The 14969-nt window shown below is 45.2% G+C and overlaps 3 protein-coding genes across 19 annotated transcripts in view; 1 reads left to right on the plus strand and 2 right to left on the minus strand.

Annotated features, from left to right (window-relative positions):
• CLCN3 (chloride voltage-gated channel 3) overlaps positions 1-6170 on the minus strand; it is a 61758-nt gene extending 55588 nt beyond the window's left edge. For both annotated transcript variants that reach the window (XM_083833587.1, XM_083833585.1), the window contains exon 1: positions 6032-6170. The gene's annotated coding sequence lies outside the window, so the exon portion shown is untranslated. The remainder of the gene's footprint in view (positions 1-6031) is intronic.
• A 188-nt stretch (positions 6171-6358) lies between these two features.
• NEK1 (NIMA related kinase 1) overlaps positions 6359-14969 on the plus strand; it is a 47491-nt gene continuing 38880 nt past the window's right edge. For 6 of the 16 annotated variants that reach the window (XM_083833556.1, XM_083833568.1, XM_083833570.1 and 3 more), the window contains exons 1-3: positions 6359-6499; positions 8925-9073; positions 9149-9245. In XM_083833556.1, the coding sequence (XP_083689682.1) occupies positions 8957-9073; positions 9149-9245 (214 nt within the window). In that variant the 5' untranslated portion in view covers positions 6359-6499; positions 8925-8956. Of the gene's footprint in view, positions 6500-6698; positions 6915-7048; positions 7074-7428; positions 7686-8924; positions 9074-9148; positions 9246-14969 lie in introns of those variants that run through there. The other 10 variants (XM_083833571.1, XM_083833560.1, XM_083833559.1 and 7 more) reach the window with 6 other exon arrangements.
• LOC310898445 (uncharacterized protein) lies at positions 10791-14712 on the minus strand. Its single transcript, XM_083833584.1, has 2 exons — positions 13162-14712; positions 10791-12783 (listed from the first exon to the last, which is right to left on the minus strand). The coding sequence occupies exons 1-2, from the start codon at positions 14089-14091 to the stop codon at positions 11074-11076; spliced, it is 2640 nt and encodes an 879-aa protein (XP_083689710.1). The 5' UTR covers positions 14092-14712; the 3' UTR covers positions 10791-11073.

Raw genomic sequence — 14969 nt, forward strand, 5'->3', positions numbered from 1 at the left:
CCACGGCATTACTTTTTAAACTAATGGTTCAGTACCTACAGCTGAAAATATTCTCCCTAGGAAAGAAGAGTTGGAGAGACCTCTTAGAAGAAAAAAAATCATCACTCGTATTCTTCTTGTGACCACATTCAGATGAGAGCAGCACTAAAGTTCATTAGGACAACTGAAGAGTAAAACCCATACTTCATTTTTCAAGTGCAGGAACTCTGACTGTGGTTTCCGTTGCAGACAACATAACGTTTGTCTGGTGAGTCCTTGGCCATGATATTTGTTATCTGTTGGATGAAAATGGCCAGCAACAGTGTGCAATCTTCTCTGTACATCTTTATAAGATTTTGTTCCTTCTGAATGTGAACTTGTGTTGCAATTATCTGAGGGGTCCAGAAACAGAGCAGAGCTTTTTTTACACAACACCAGGACTACCAGAAGCCCTGGTATTTATACTACTTTCATCTTTTTAGAGAAATGCACCAGACAGTCCTTAGCTATGTGCAGAGATTCCTAAGTTCAGGGTCACACCTGAGTTAAGTGCTTTTCAGATAATTTTGCTTTTATATCCGAATGATCTGAAAGTACTCAAGGAAGTAAAAGAAACTCAAACTCTAACAGAAAGGAAATCAGATGCCATCACAGAAGAAAAAGGCTATGTGAGCCAAGACAAAGAGCGTATCAGAGCACTGACTCCAGGAGAACGAGAAGCGCGTGAGAAGTATTCATTCTTGAGAGGCAAAATTACACTTCAGGATTGTCAAATTGGAATCTGAAAAAGCACTCCTATTCCCAGTTCAGCTGAGCACCTTGACAATAGCCGCTACCACAGACTTGTAGGTCTTTGTACAGAATTCCAATTTCTTCATAAACACACTTAACCACCTGAGATCAAGGCAAAATTGTACAGTCTTCCAAAATACAGCACAGGCATACAACCACTGCTTATGTGAAAGCATGTGGGGACCCCTGGTGGTTCTTGTGTACTTACTCCCTCTGGATCCCTGCCTTTCCCTAGTACTGATTTTCAAACTTGAAACAGGTGAAGAAACACCAGCTACTGAGGTGTACAATGGTAAGAAATGACGTCTTCAGCCACCAAAAAAGAGAAAAAACATGGGGAGTAGGGTTACTTTCTTCTTGTTACACCCAGCAGACAGGTTCATACTTCAAGGCGAGGAGCCCTGACAATAAGCTTGCTCTTTCTTGCTCTGCATTCTCTTAAGCAGCGGTGTTAGGAAGGACTGAAGGGATCTGCAGCCACCACCTGGATCTAGCTGACGGCTGCCCTTCCTGCCTCTAACTACACAAAAATCAGGTGACTTCTGTCAGTACAGTATTTCTGCCAGTTACTTATTACCATTCTGGTCTTCTTCAAAGGATGGTGTAAAAAATGGTTGAGAGACCCTTGAACCTCTGACATTAATAAGAACATTGTTTGTTTCTGTTTTTTAATAAGAATACACAGACTAGCCACAGGAGACTCATCCACCTTAAAAAAAAAAAAGGAAAAGAAAAGCTGTGAAACCTCAGCGGCACAGACACCACCAGAAGTCAAGTATTCACTACACCAAGTGTGTTAACAGCTCCGAACACACAGTAAGTTCCCCTCTCCCGGTGTGAAGCTTAGCTGGCAGGTACGGCTAATTCTAAAATTATGCTGACTTCAGCAGGGTCTACAAATGGAAGACAGGTTTTTGGCAGGAGAGTCTAAAGGGAAATTCTTACTGTTAAACAGTGGTAGCAAGTTAAAAGCAAGAATCCAAGTGGCTATTTTAGGAGGGGAGAAAGAAACTGTCTTCTTCAGAGATTTTTAATTTTGAAAAGTTACAGGAAAATAAAAGATTCAGCAATACTTTACTGCAACACTTCTCATTAATGGAGTACACCAGGTCAGTTATCTTCAACGTGCATTACACAACCACAAAGATGAGATCAGTTCACCGGGTTCACAGATTAAGTTTATTAAGATATATATATATAGATTTAATTTGTTAAGGAGGAATAAACATTGAGATTTTTGTACCTGTGGTAATAACATGAATACTTAGTGTACTGGTCATTAGGTCTCTTTAAGTGTTCTGCAGATTTATGGACCTTGTTGGGTAATTTAAGAGAATACTCATATCTTAGCATAAAACAGAAGGAAACTGCTAAGTCTGTAATACCGATAATAATTTTAATCATTTCCTTGTCCTTGTTATGTTCAATATGAGAAGTTTTACACAAAACTAGCAGCTGAAAGTCAACTAGTGATTGAAAAACTTTTTTTTTCCTCTTCCTAATACTACCCCTTTCAAAATCTGTAGATTCACTTTTCAGAGTTAGCGTTTGGAAGCATACAGGGAACTGCATTTTTTTCCCCAACGGGTACATAGGAAACACATTAATAACAGAAACCTCATGGGAAAAGCTGCAGTAGATCAAGTACTACAGATAAACATCAAAACCCAACAAATCTGGCAGAGAGTACTAACTTGGAGATAAGAGGGGAAGGAACTCAAACAATATTATTGTTCAGGAAAAGGAGTACTTGAATTTTAACTGGCAGGATGTCAAAATATTAAGTCACCTTGATAACTGTATCTGTAACTTAAAGGTATCACTGAAGTGAAATTACATTTTCACTATTTGAATTAGGAAATGCTTCTTTGATAGATTATATTGTGGTATGAACATTCAGAATCTACACTTCAGTAGTCTCTTTTATTAACTTTTAAGAAGTTATCAAAACCATAAAAAAATAAAGAAAAAAGTAACCATGAGGGTTGTCCTTACCAAAGGATCTGTGCTATAGGACAGAACATGATTCACGTTTCATTCACTGTTCCTCCTTACCCTCCCAAAGTAGAGCACAGAGTCTATTTCTGTAACTAGAAAGCCTAAGCAAAATGCAAAACAAATGAAAAAGTTGAACATCTAGAAAGTTATCTCAAAGTTAGGTTGTTTTTTGTTTCTACCTTTTAAAAAGGAGGAAAATCTCCCAAACGGGTATTTTTACAACGCTCTATTAGACACTGTTTAAGTGAATGTTGCTTTGTCTAATCATTCGCACAGATGATTTTTAAAAAGGCTTCCAGTATTCAAAAACAAGTTTCACGTTAAATAGCTATGAAGGTTTGTAATTGTCAACTTTCTAATACTCTGAGCATCTTCAGCAGAGGCTACTGAAGGACCGTGAAAAAGCGCAAGTACTATGCAGCAAAGTCTGGAGCAGCATAACTCATACAAGCACAGGTAAAGAGATGGCCTGACACCTGAAAAGCTTAAGGAAATTAGCCAACGCAAAATCTGCATTTTCAGGTATGATATAGAAGAGGGATTGATGCAGAGAGCATAGATTTGAGAACTCGCTTTCACAGCACTATCACAATGCTGGCTGGGATAGTTATTTTTCTTTGTAGAGGCTCACACAATGCTGTGTTTTGGACTTTTGATGAAAATAGTGGTGACAGCACGCGGATGTTCAGCTGTTGCAGAGCAGCTTGCACAGAGGAGCCTGCCCCAGGAGCTGGAGGGGACCCAGCCAGGACAGCTGGCCCAGGCTGCCCAAAGGGATGTCCCACACCGCCCGGCCTCACGCTCAGCGATGACAGCTGGGGCCGAGGAGGAGGAAGGGGGTGACACTGTTTGTCTCTCTGAGAAGCCGCCCTGTGTGAGGAGCCCTGCTGGCCTGGAGCAGCTGGCACCTGCCTGCCGGTGGGAAGCAGCCAGTGGGGCCCGGCTGGGCTTTACCTCGTGAACTGTCCTTACCTCAACCCATGAGTTCTCACACTTAGCTTTCTGATTCTCTCTCCCCATCCCAGCTGGGGAGAGTGAGCAAGCAGCTGGGTGCTGCTGAGCTGCCTGCCAGGGCTATGCCACGAGAAGCAGGCAGGTGTAAAGTTGAGGTGTTTGGGGAAAATGAGCAGGGAGGGTGTACAGGCAGACTCAAAGTGCAAGACCACTACCACTGCTGACCTCGTGCAGGTGGTTACAGCTGCTGCCAATGAGGTGACAGAGCAAGGAGTTGAGGAACAGGCAACCTGGAGTCTGAGAACTAGGAAATTCACTCTTTAAACAACCTGAGTTGGCATAAATTTCTTTAACAGGAGAACTTTCACTTTTTTTTTTTTTAATTATGACCAAGTTACAAATATCCCTACTGCCAGACGATTGTGAGAATTGACCCTGAGAACTCAACTGCACAGTAACACCTATCCATGTGCACACAAAGTCACATAAGTAAGGGGAGGAAAAAATACAGAATGTTCCTAGAATGCCCTTTGGCAACGTTTGTCAGCTTGGAATGGCTGTCCCAGCTTCAGTGCTCACATTCAACCGATGCAGCTCTGCTATTCAAATACTAAATTACAACACACACACAACCCCAAAACCCCAAAGCAAAATGGGAAAAACAAAACAACACATCACATCAGAAGTGCTTATTGAGTGAATCCGAGAAGAAGTAAACCACTCAGCTGGACCCAGCTGTGCATAGAATAACCAGCTCACAGTGGATTCTCACTTGCAGGTTCCTGAAACATCAGTTTGTGACAAACATTAAGTGGAAAAAGAGCACAAGATGAAGTACAAATACTGCCATGAGAGAAAAATGCAGGCAAACTCAGAAAATAAGCAACTCATAAAATAAGGCTCTGAGCAATGCGTTCATGAACAGTGAAGACCAACTGCTGCAAAGGCCCTTCCTGGCTGAGGATTTGGATAGGCTTGTTCTTATTAGAAGTCAATATTAAAAGTACAGATAGAGAGAAGGGATTAAAAAATGACCCCAGGATTATTTTAACTTGCAAGTATGCACCCCAGACAGAATAGTAGTACTGTAAGCCACTCATAAACAGGATACCATAGAGATTGCAAAAACAATCAGACATGGAGCTCCATAGACCAGTGAAAATACGTTTCTAGAAGTATTGCAACACACGTCGTGCACAACATCTACTACTGCTAAGCAAAGAATTTAAAGGACAGACATACCAGCAATATGTCAGTATGTATGGAAGCAAACAAAAGCTCCATTTTGCAGGGCACAACATACGGTGTATTTCCACAAGTGCTGCAGATACATGCAAAGTCATTTTGTTTCAGGCTGTGAGTCTGAAGCTAGCTGCAGTTTCCCCAGAGCAGAACGCTCCCCATTTCGACAGCCCAGAGTACTGAGCAGCAAGTTTATGTCTGCCTGCCAACCAGAGACGTCAAGTTTAAAAATCTTAGACCATTTAACTGCTCTGCCTTAGAAAAAATGATAGTGCCAGTTAGTCTCTGGGTATTCTTATTTTACTTTGCAGGTAAGCATCCTACAGTACACAAATGCACTGTTTAAACTCTGCATTACAGAACACTCAAGTTTGTTAAAATAGACAAATCGCATTGACAACTAGGTGCTTTCGAACCTGTCACACCAGCATGCCTTTCCATTCCAGTAGCTGGTTTTGCCGAGAAGCATCCACGTTGCTAAGGGACCCAGAACAGAAAATCCACCGCAGGGCCACCAAAAGGGGAGAACTGAGAGCCAGGAAGTACCAGTGCACCTAACGCTTCAATAAGCACGAACTCAATTTCTCTCACAAACTCTGTGCTGTGAACTTTGAGGTCCGACCACCCTAAGAACGAGGTGCAAGTACCAAGAGGGATTGGAAATGCATTCCATTTTGGCACATCTTTCCTAAACCACTTTTAATACTAGTGCTTAACTTCGTATTTAAGCTGAGCACCAGGCACATTTTTAATTCGTCGTTCAGGCCTCCTCTGCGCCTAATTCGGCACCTCGAAGTGTGACACAGCACATTCATCACCCGACGGCGAGCACACCCCGGCAGCACTAAGCTCTCCCCGCTCGCAGCTGCCCGCTTGCAGCGCGAACGGAGCGGCAGGCGGCAGCGCGACACCCAGCCCCGCCGCACCGCACCGCACCGCGCCGGCCGGGACGCTGGCGGGCGGGCACACCGCCGGCCTGCGGGCCGCCGCCACCAGGCTCCCCCTCAGCCGCCGCAGGGCCCGGCAGGACGCAGCGGGCCGCCCCCAGCCCCGCTCCCGGCCCTACCTGCCCAGCAGGCGCTGCCGCATCCTCCCGCCGCGCGCGGTACCCGGCCCAACGGCCCCCACCGGCCGCCAACGGTCGCCCCTCGTTCCTAGCCCCGCCCCCGGGGCCTGGGGCTCCGGGCGACTTCCGGTTGGCGCAGCAGCGAGGGGGCGGGGCCTGGCAGCGGCCGTCGAGTTCCCCGGTGGTAACGGCGGCGCCGCCTGCGCGAGGCGCGGCTTGGGGCTGCCCGCGGCTTGGGGCTGCCCCCGCCCGCCGGCTGCCCCCGCCCGCCGGCTGCCCCCGGTGCGCTCCCCCCCCCCCTCGCCCGAGCGCGTCGCCCGGGTGAAGCGGCGCTGGGGCTAACGAGCGTGCTGCCCCCTCTCGGCCAATGGGAGCGGAGCCGCCGGGCCCGCCCGCCAATGAGCGCTGAGGGGGCGGGGCGCGGGGCGGGAGCCACGGTGGGTTGAGCGGCTGCGGCAGCGGCGGGAGGTGAGCGGCGATGGGACGGGATGGGCGTGAGGGGCGCTGCGGGACTCAGCCGGTCGGGTCGGGTCGGGTCCGGTCCGGTCCGTGCCGGTCCGTGCCGCCGGGCGCTGCGGGGTCCCGGCCGCGCCCCTCATCCTGGTGCCAGTTGTGGGGGGGGCGGCGGCGGGCTGGGCTGGGGGGCTCGGCTCCCTTCGGCATGACTCGGCAGCGCTCGGCTCCCTTCGGCGGGGCTCGGCTCGGCTCGGCGGCTGGCGCCGTGCCGTCGCCCCCACCCCCCCTCAGTGAGGTGCCGCGGGGCGGTGCCGCCGCTGCTCGTCCCGCTCACGCCGCGCAGCCCCTGTTCAGACCTAGCGAATTTAATAAAGCCGTCTGAAATTCAAGCCGTGTCCGACCCAGCGTGCTTTGCTGCTGCCCAGAGGTTAATAAGAATGTTAACACTCGAGTTTTCTTACAAGCCGGTTTTCCCACTGAGGCATCTTTCACATCCGGGGGAGGGAGAGTCGCAGGCCCGCCGTTTCCCCTGATTTTCCTTCCTGCTTACCCTTAATCCTGCTTTCTTCCCATTCCCAATCTTGCGGTAAAGATTAAGTTCTCCTGTGTCTCCTGTTTGTCGCTGATTAGTTCATTTGGCTTAATTTGGCTTTCTTTTTGCTCTACCGAGCTTCTTCTTTTCAGTCTGCTTCCATGGCATGGAGCCCTCGTTTTCCTGACACTCCAGCAGCCGCCGTGCCTGCTGTGTGGTAATTCTTTGACAGAAATAAATGTTCCCACCCCACGGGGAAAGCCTCGTGTAAGGTGTGCGTGGATGGCAGCTAGTAAGGCCTGCTGGAAGGAGGGTGGCTGCAGCACTGCCAAGTGCTGTCAGTGCTCTCAGGTGATGCCTGGATGCAAAAAACCTTAAACGCCTTCTGTCTCCTTCCACTTACAGTCCTCAGGGCATGGGAGGTTCTGTTGCTGTGTGAGAGATGGCCTTTTAGTCAGCCAGGAATTTGTCTTGATACTTATCACTTTGGTCTTCCGTTTGGGCCAATTCTCTCCGCTCTCCTCACTCTTCCTGGTATTGGCTATACCTTTAACTTTGAGTCCTCTGCAAGTTTTGCGTGAAAACATCCCACATGCCCCTTCACTGCCCCCTTCCAGAATTATTAGGGAAAGTAAGAGGATTCCTCAGGAGCTTTGCTTGGAAGAGGTACTGCTGTGCTACCTGTTGGTTTCGTGCTAGCTACTTTCTTCTTCTTCCCTGACCCCATTACAGGTCTTGTCCCAGTTCCCATCTTTGTGATTATTGGTGGTTTGTTTGTTTGTTGTTGGTTTTTTTGTCATTCACCTAATGAAATGCTTTGCAGAAGCTCCTATAGATTAGCTGTATAAGTTGTCAAGATGAAATCATATTTAAAAGAGAGATGTGAAGTTGGCTCGATAGAGTCTACTTCTATTAAATTCACTAAGGGCTTTATTGCACTGTTTCTCTGGTTGATTATTGCTTCTCTTAAATTTGTTCAGTTAAATATCATTTGGATCACTTCCATCTTAATGGAAGTGTATTAGAAAGCTTGTGGTTTTGACTCCATTCCATTCACTTTCATTTCCCCTGGTCACTATATTGCTTAGCATCTTTCCTTTATATTTCTGGTGATTAGCTAGTAATGAGATGTGATAGTTGTTCCACATGCAGCTTGCTAGTATCTTATTTTTACCAAAATATTCTTAACATAGAACTTGAAATGCCATCAGCATTCCACTACATAATGCAGTTTAATCTCAAAAGCTAGTCCAAGTAGTGAGAGAGTATATTAAAAATACTGACTTGCACCATTTTGTAATGAACGCATTTTCTATGTAATATGGATAGAAAATGTAAGTTTTCAGTCAGAATTAAGGTTATACATTTCTATATTCAATAATGATTCTAAACTTGACTGGGAATATCTTGAATTTAGTATTTTTGGCTTTACTATAGTGAGTAATATCCAAAATACTGGGTTTAGTGCTTCTTAAGAATTAACAAGGAGGAATTTTTCCCCTCCTAGCGTACTTTCCCAAGTAAAGTTGAACAAAAGATTGTTAACCAGATGCTATAGTGCTATATGATGTCCCCTTGCCAGCTAAATCAGTAATTATAGCCACTAACTGCTTGCTTCATTTAAAGATTATATGCACCCTTTTTTTTCTTACGTACTGTCTGTTGAGGTGAAGGATTGTAGCAGTTCTAGCAATGCAGCCCTTTTTCTACACCAACTGAAAAAACTGTACAAAAATAGAATTGAGATGAGTGGCTAGTTTACAGAAGAACTACAAAGCAACTGATGCAACTGAAGAGACAAATTAGTTGACATTTTAGTTTAAAAAGAAAAAAAGAAATGTAACTCCTTGTTAGGCTGGAAGACTAATTACAGCTAACTAAATCTGTTTTGTGTTTTTTGCCTAGTGCTTGAATAAAGATGCCTTAAGAAGATAACTATGGATAAGTATATTAAAGTGCAAAAAATCGGAGAAGGATCCTTTGGGAAAGCAATTCTTGTCAAAGCTAAAGAAAATAGCCAACAATATGTTATTAAAGAAATTAACATCTCTAAGGTGAGTGATAGTATTAATTACTGATTTATTGTTTTTGTATTCCTGTCCTCAAAAATCATTATCTTCCTTTTGAAGATGTCAAATAAGGAGAGAGAAGAATCAAGGAGAGAAGTTGCTGTGTTGGCCAACATGAAACATCCAAATATTGTCCTGTATAGGGAGTCATTTGAAGGTAAGATTAGATAATAAAGTGGAACCTGAGATAATGGTAGTAAGTGACTTGAGCAGTACTTACAGCATGTAATTTAAAAATTAGTGTGTTTTCTCTCTTTACTCATTTTTCCATCCTTTTATTCCTTCAGTTCTTTCTGGTTGTAGTTTTTCACAATTTCCATGTACATAAAAAAAAAAAAAGAAAGTGCTACAATTACATAGAAATATTCTTGCCCCTTTCTAATATGATTCAGTTTTGGTTGATGCTTAGATGAAAGGGTTGAGTTTTCCTTTTTCTGTGGAGTGTGAGTCTCCTTGAACAATTGTGTGTAGTCTAACGACTTGGATGCGTATGTGTTTTAAAAATAAGTATGGTCTAAATTTGGATATTGACAAACTGGCAAGAGCAATTTTATCTTGGTCTGCTGTCTTAGAATACAATCTTCAGTAATTATGATCATATCATTGCTTTCAGAGATGGGAAAATAGAAGGGACTGTTTCCTTCATCAAGCTTTGAAGGAAGGAGAAATTTAATTCTAAACTGTTTTCATAGTGAATGTCTGGGAGAATAAGCAGAACAGATAAAAGATTGTGTGCCATAAAGAGCAAGGTTATAGAGCCTGCTCTATAACACTGCGTTGTTGTTGTTGTTTGTTTTTTTTTGTGTGTGTATTTTGTTTGTTTGTTTTTACTTTTTACAAGATAGATCCTGTAATCTGTAGTTCATGTTGCTTCTTTCTTGCTGAAACACATTGACTTTGAACATACTGATTTGGTGTATAAAACAGAGCTATTTCAGCATCAGGTCCACAAGAAATCCAGGCTGCTAGGATAATCATTTAAAATAATTCCAATTAGAAAATTTAAGCCAGATATGAACATCTTTAAGCTTAAAAAAAAAATCTTGTTTTGAAAGACAAATTTTGGGAGCATTCTGTGAAAGTGAGACTTGAGTGACTCAGATGCTTTGATTAGGTTTGACTCAGTTTAAATGTTATAATTAACTCTAGTAAAATAAGAATTTTTCTTTTTAGCAGCATGTGGTCGATTGTATGCATTTATTCATCTCTTCTCAAAATCATGTCTAATCTATGAGTAGTGTAGGTCTTGTTTTACTGCCATATTTGGGTTGATACTCATGCAATGTTACTGTTTTCAGTGATACATGGGTAGCTTGCAATTTGTTTCTGCCTAATCTCTGTTCACTAGTAGTTGGAAAAGGTTGCTTTGGGGAACAGAACTGTAATTTCTCATCAGATATATTATATATGCTCAAATTTCATAGTGAAAACTTGGGTAAGATTTTTGTAAGTTTCTCCAAATTTCATTCAGAAATGAGACATTAATGATTTCCATCTGTCATTGCCTGCTGAAAGTTTTATTACTGGTCTTAGGTCTCGGAAATGACCTGTAAGTCTGCTATGAGAGCTGATGATTACCACTTAATATAAGTAATATCTTGCCCAGGTAAAACTGCAAGACAGAATCAGGAAGATAGAGACAGTTAACTGAATTAGGTCTGAAGATGTGTTGTCGACGGAGGGAAGACACAAACGCTCAATATGAGTGTTAAGTATGCTTCAACTTTAATGGATAGCTCTATTGTCTTTTATCGTGTACAGGATAATTAGCTCATACATATTGCAAAAGCCAAGCTCCTTATTGGTAAGCGTCATCTACTGCCCTATCTGTTAGTTCCGCATTCTTCTATCCGCTAGTTCCCCCTTCTAATCTAACTATAACTCCCAGGGCAGTATGCCCTCTACTATCATTGTTTCTAATTGCCTGGGATTTCTCACAAGAGTTCCCAGACAAGCCTTGCGTACGTGCCTTTGCTCTTGTTTTTCTAGACCAGCTGGGTGCGGTAATCCGCCATTTCTTTATCTTGCAGCTGCACGAAATCAAAGTGATTACGCGCAGCGAGCCAGTCCTCAACAATTCCCCCGTTTTTATTTTGTGCTAGAAAAACCTTACTTGTTAGTTGCTCGAGCCTTTTTGTTAGACAACTAAATACTACTCGCGCTGCTACTACGATTAAAACGATTATTAGCAATAAGCGTAGCCCTTCTTTTATTAGACCCAATATCCAGCCTCCCATGTTCCCAAACCAACTTGCAAATAGTTCATCAAGCCAATTATTCTGGACCACTATCTTCTTGGTGTGGTCTCTCAGCCATTTCAGCTGCTCGTGGATTGATTCGCCGTGGTCCGAGAGATTAAAACAGCACATTCCTTCGAGCTCTTCACATCCATGGCCCTGTGCCAGTAGCAGAAAATCGATCGCCGCTCTGTTCTGTAATACAGCGTGTCGCAGACTGTCCAGGTCCTGGGCCATTTCTGTGAGAATCTGCGTAGTCACATTTGCTTGTTTTACAGCCCAACAAGCTAGTTTCCCAAGACTAGCCATAGCATGAGCTACCGCCACTCCAGGCACAAGTGCCGCCGAAAAGAATCTTTCGGCTGGACCCCAGAGCTCGACCTGATCATCACAGTCACTCCCCAAGGTTTTTAGACTGCGTCTCGTCCGGCGTTTCCATTGTCGAGTAATGTTTCGCAGCTCTTGACTATGTAGATCAGGGGCAAACAGGGTCAGGCGCCCCAAATAGCACGGCCCACCGTGTGCATTTGCTGGAATCCCCTGCCAGGCTCGATCTCCACAGATCAGGAATATACCAGGTGGTAAGGCCTTAGCAGTTTGCCTTGGCCATGTGCTTGACTCGTTCCCGTATGCCCCCATGGTGGTGTTGGTGGTGTCGTTGTACCCGCAATAGCTGCTATTAGCTTCGAACCCCCTTGTGTGAGAGGTCACATTCTGTCTCAATCCTATTGTCAACATCGCCATTCCTCCCGTCGATCCAAACGCTCTCGATCCTCGTGGTTGATTATGTAGTGGGGGAACATTTTCAGTCAAGTGTGGCAAAGGCACCAATTGAGCCAATCGAGTTCCCTTCGGTATATGTAGCGGAGGGAACATGGCTGATACCATAATTTGTATCTCCCCAGTAAAGTCCTTATCAATAAGTCCTGTTAACACTAAAGCCCCATTTAATGTCGCCGATGACCTTCCAATCAGAAGTGCTCCAACAGGCTCATTATTAATTTTTACAGGTCCCATAACGCCTGTTTTCACCCCAACAGGCTTATTGTCCATCAAAGTCACATTTACTGCGGTTGCCAAGTCCAATCCCCAGGCTCCCTCTGGTGGCTGGTTGGAGGTGAAAGGATTCGTCCCCGCTGGAGGTTCCATCGTTGTTGAGACCGCCGAGGGAAAAGCCGCTTTTTGTGTCATCGCGGGGCGGCGGTTCCCGCTGGGCTTTCCGTTTCCCTGTGTCTTCTTTTGGCAAGCGGTTTCATTGTGCGTATTAGATTGGCAAGAGGGACACCACACATTAGCCGTCCCACATTGCCTCTTCATATGACCCGCGATGCCACACCGATAGCAGCGTAGTGCAGGTCTTCTCGACGAGTGAGGTCCTTTTCCACTTTGCAGGGGGGCAAGGGCGGCGAATACCTGCGACTGACTAGCCTGCAGTCCCTGAGTAATACTTTCCCCTACCTTTCGGATAGCATCAACCAATAGCGCCTGCGAACCTATCGGTATCCGCGACAATCGATCAAGAGCCTCTTCTATAGTCCAGGTACTGGGCAGCGTATTTAGAACATTTCGAGAGGTTTGATTACAATTTTGAAGGGCGCATTGTTTAAGAATAGGGCCTTTGAGATATTCGGGTAACCCAGCTACCTGTATAGCTGCGGCAACCCTATCAATAAATGTTCCAAACGCTTCGTCTCGCCCTTGCTTGATGGACATATAGGAGGGCATTCCTCCAGGCTCCCTAATTTGGTCCAGTGCTCTCCTAGCTAGCGTCATGGCCGCTTTTGCCTTATCCGGCCCCATTAGGGCCTGGGCCTCCAAGCGATTGTATGCACCGACCCCCAAAAGCTCATCCAGCGTGACCCCGTATAATGGATCTCCGGGCTGACGCTGCACCGCAACTGCCTCCTGACAAGCTGATTGCCAATGGGCATTAAACAGCAGGATCTGATGCTGCGTCAGTATTAGTTTCATGATATTACGAATGTCGCCGGGGAGCAACACGTTAGTGGACCACAGATAGTCTAACATCTGTTTCGTTGGCTCCCCACGTATTCCTGACTCATTTACCGTGGCACGCAATTGGGTCAGTATTTTCCAGTCCAGATTTGTCATAGTAACAGTTATCTGGCCCTGGGCGTCTGGTGGAGAATACACCACGGGGAAGGCGCCTACAAGCTCTGTCGCTGCCCCCACATCACCTTCACGTAACGCCTCCCCTGCTATTTTCGCCCAGAGTCCTGCTCTCTCCGACCCCCCTGATTCCAGCCGCATATCTGTCAGAAACGGATTCTTATTTTTTCCCTGATCTGTCCCTTCTCCCTCAGAGGTCTCCGAGGGAAAAGGAGATGCACTGGGTTGTACCCCCTCTCCCCACCCCCCAGGTGCCTTCATGGTAAATTGTTGAACCGATGGAGGGAGGGGGTACGGATTGGCCTCTTCATCCGCCCTCAACGTTTTTCCCAGCCGCTCTGTTGCAGCAGCTGCCACTTTCTGTTCTACCCGATGTATTGTTAGAGCATTCGTAACAGCCCGCCACGGCTTTGCCAGCTTCTTAGCCGTCTTATTTTCACTAATCATTTCCTCAAACAATATATCTCCAAACTTACGCCACTCATCCTCCTCAAACAATGTGTCGGGGTTAATAAAGCAACCCTTCGCCACCCCATAGGCCACTAACCCCTGTAATTCTTTATGACAATCTATATCTGGCGTCTTACGCTTTTCTAAAAAGCACTTAAGTAAATCAACTGCCGCTTGTTTCTCCATTCTTACTTACGGTGCCGTTGCCCCCGTGTAAAGCTTCTATTCGCGGCGTTCCGGCGGGACCCACTATGGGCTCGTCCCGGGCGCTCTTCCCGAGTCGCCTTCTGCTCGCCCCAATCTTGTACTCCGGAGTCCGGGTTACGTAGTCAGAACCGGCTTTCCCTTTTTCTCCGTCGACTAAGACCGGCTTACTCGTTTCGGGTCCTCGTCCAGCAAGGGTCCCTGTTCGGGCGCCATTTGTTGTCGACGGAGGGAAGACACAAACGCTCAATATGAGTGTTAAGTATGCTTCAACTTTAATGGATAGCTCTATTGTCTTTTATCGTGTACAGGATAATTAGCTCATACATATTGCAAAAGCCAAGCTCCTTATTGGTAAGCGTCATCTACTGCCCTATCTGTTAGTTCCGCATTCTTCTATCCGCTAGTTCCCCCTTCTAATCTAACTATAACTCCCAGGGCAGTATGCCCTCTACTATCATTGTTTCTAATTGCCTGGGATTTCTCACAAGAGTTCCCAGACAAGCCTTGCGTACGTGCCTTTGCTCTTGTTTTTCTAGACCAGCTGGGTGCGGTAATCCGCCATTTCTTTATCTTGCAGCTGCACGAAATCAAAGTGATTACGCGCAGCGAGCCAGTCCTCAACAAAGATGTCTATTTTTAGGGTAGGGTTATGGGATATTTGAAACAGCAAATGGTTTTAAGAACGATTTTATATTATTTTTATTAAGTGACATGTTTAATTTCATGGTGAATCTTAGTATGTCAATGATATCTGAGGCTGCACATGAAAACGTGTAATTTTTGGTTGCTTTTTGTATGACCCTTATAAGATAAACCTTTCCAGTGAAGATATTTGTAATGTTATGTTAAAGGTGGGT

The sequence above is a fragment of the Anser anser genome, assembly GCF_964211835.1.
Source record: "Anser anser genome assembly, chromosome: 4".
Taxonomy (NCBI): domain Eukaryota; kingdom Metazoa; phylum Chordata; class Aves; order Anseriformes; family Anatidae; genus Anser; species Anser anser.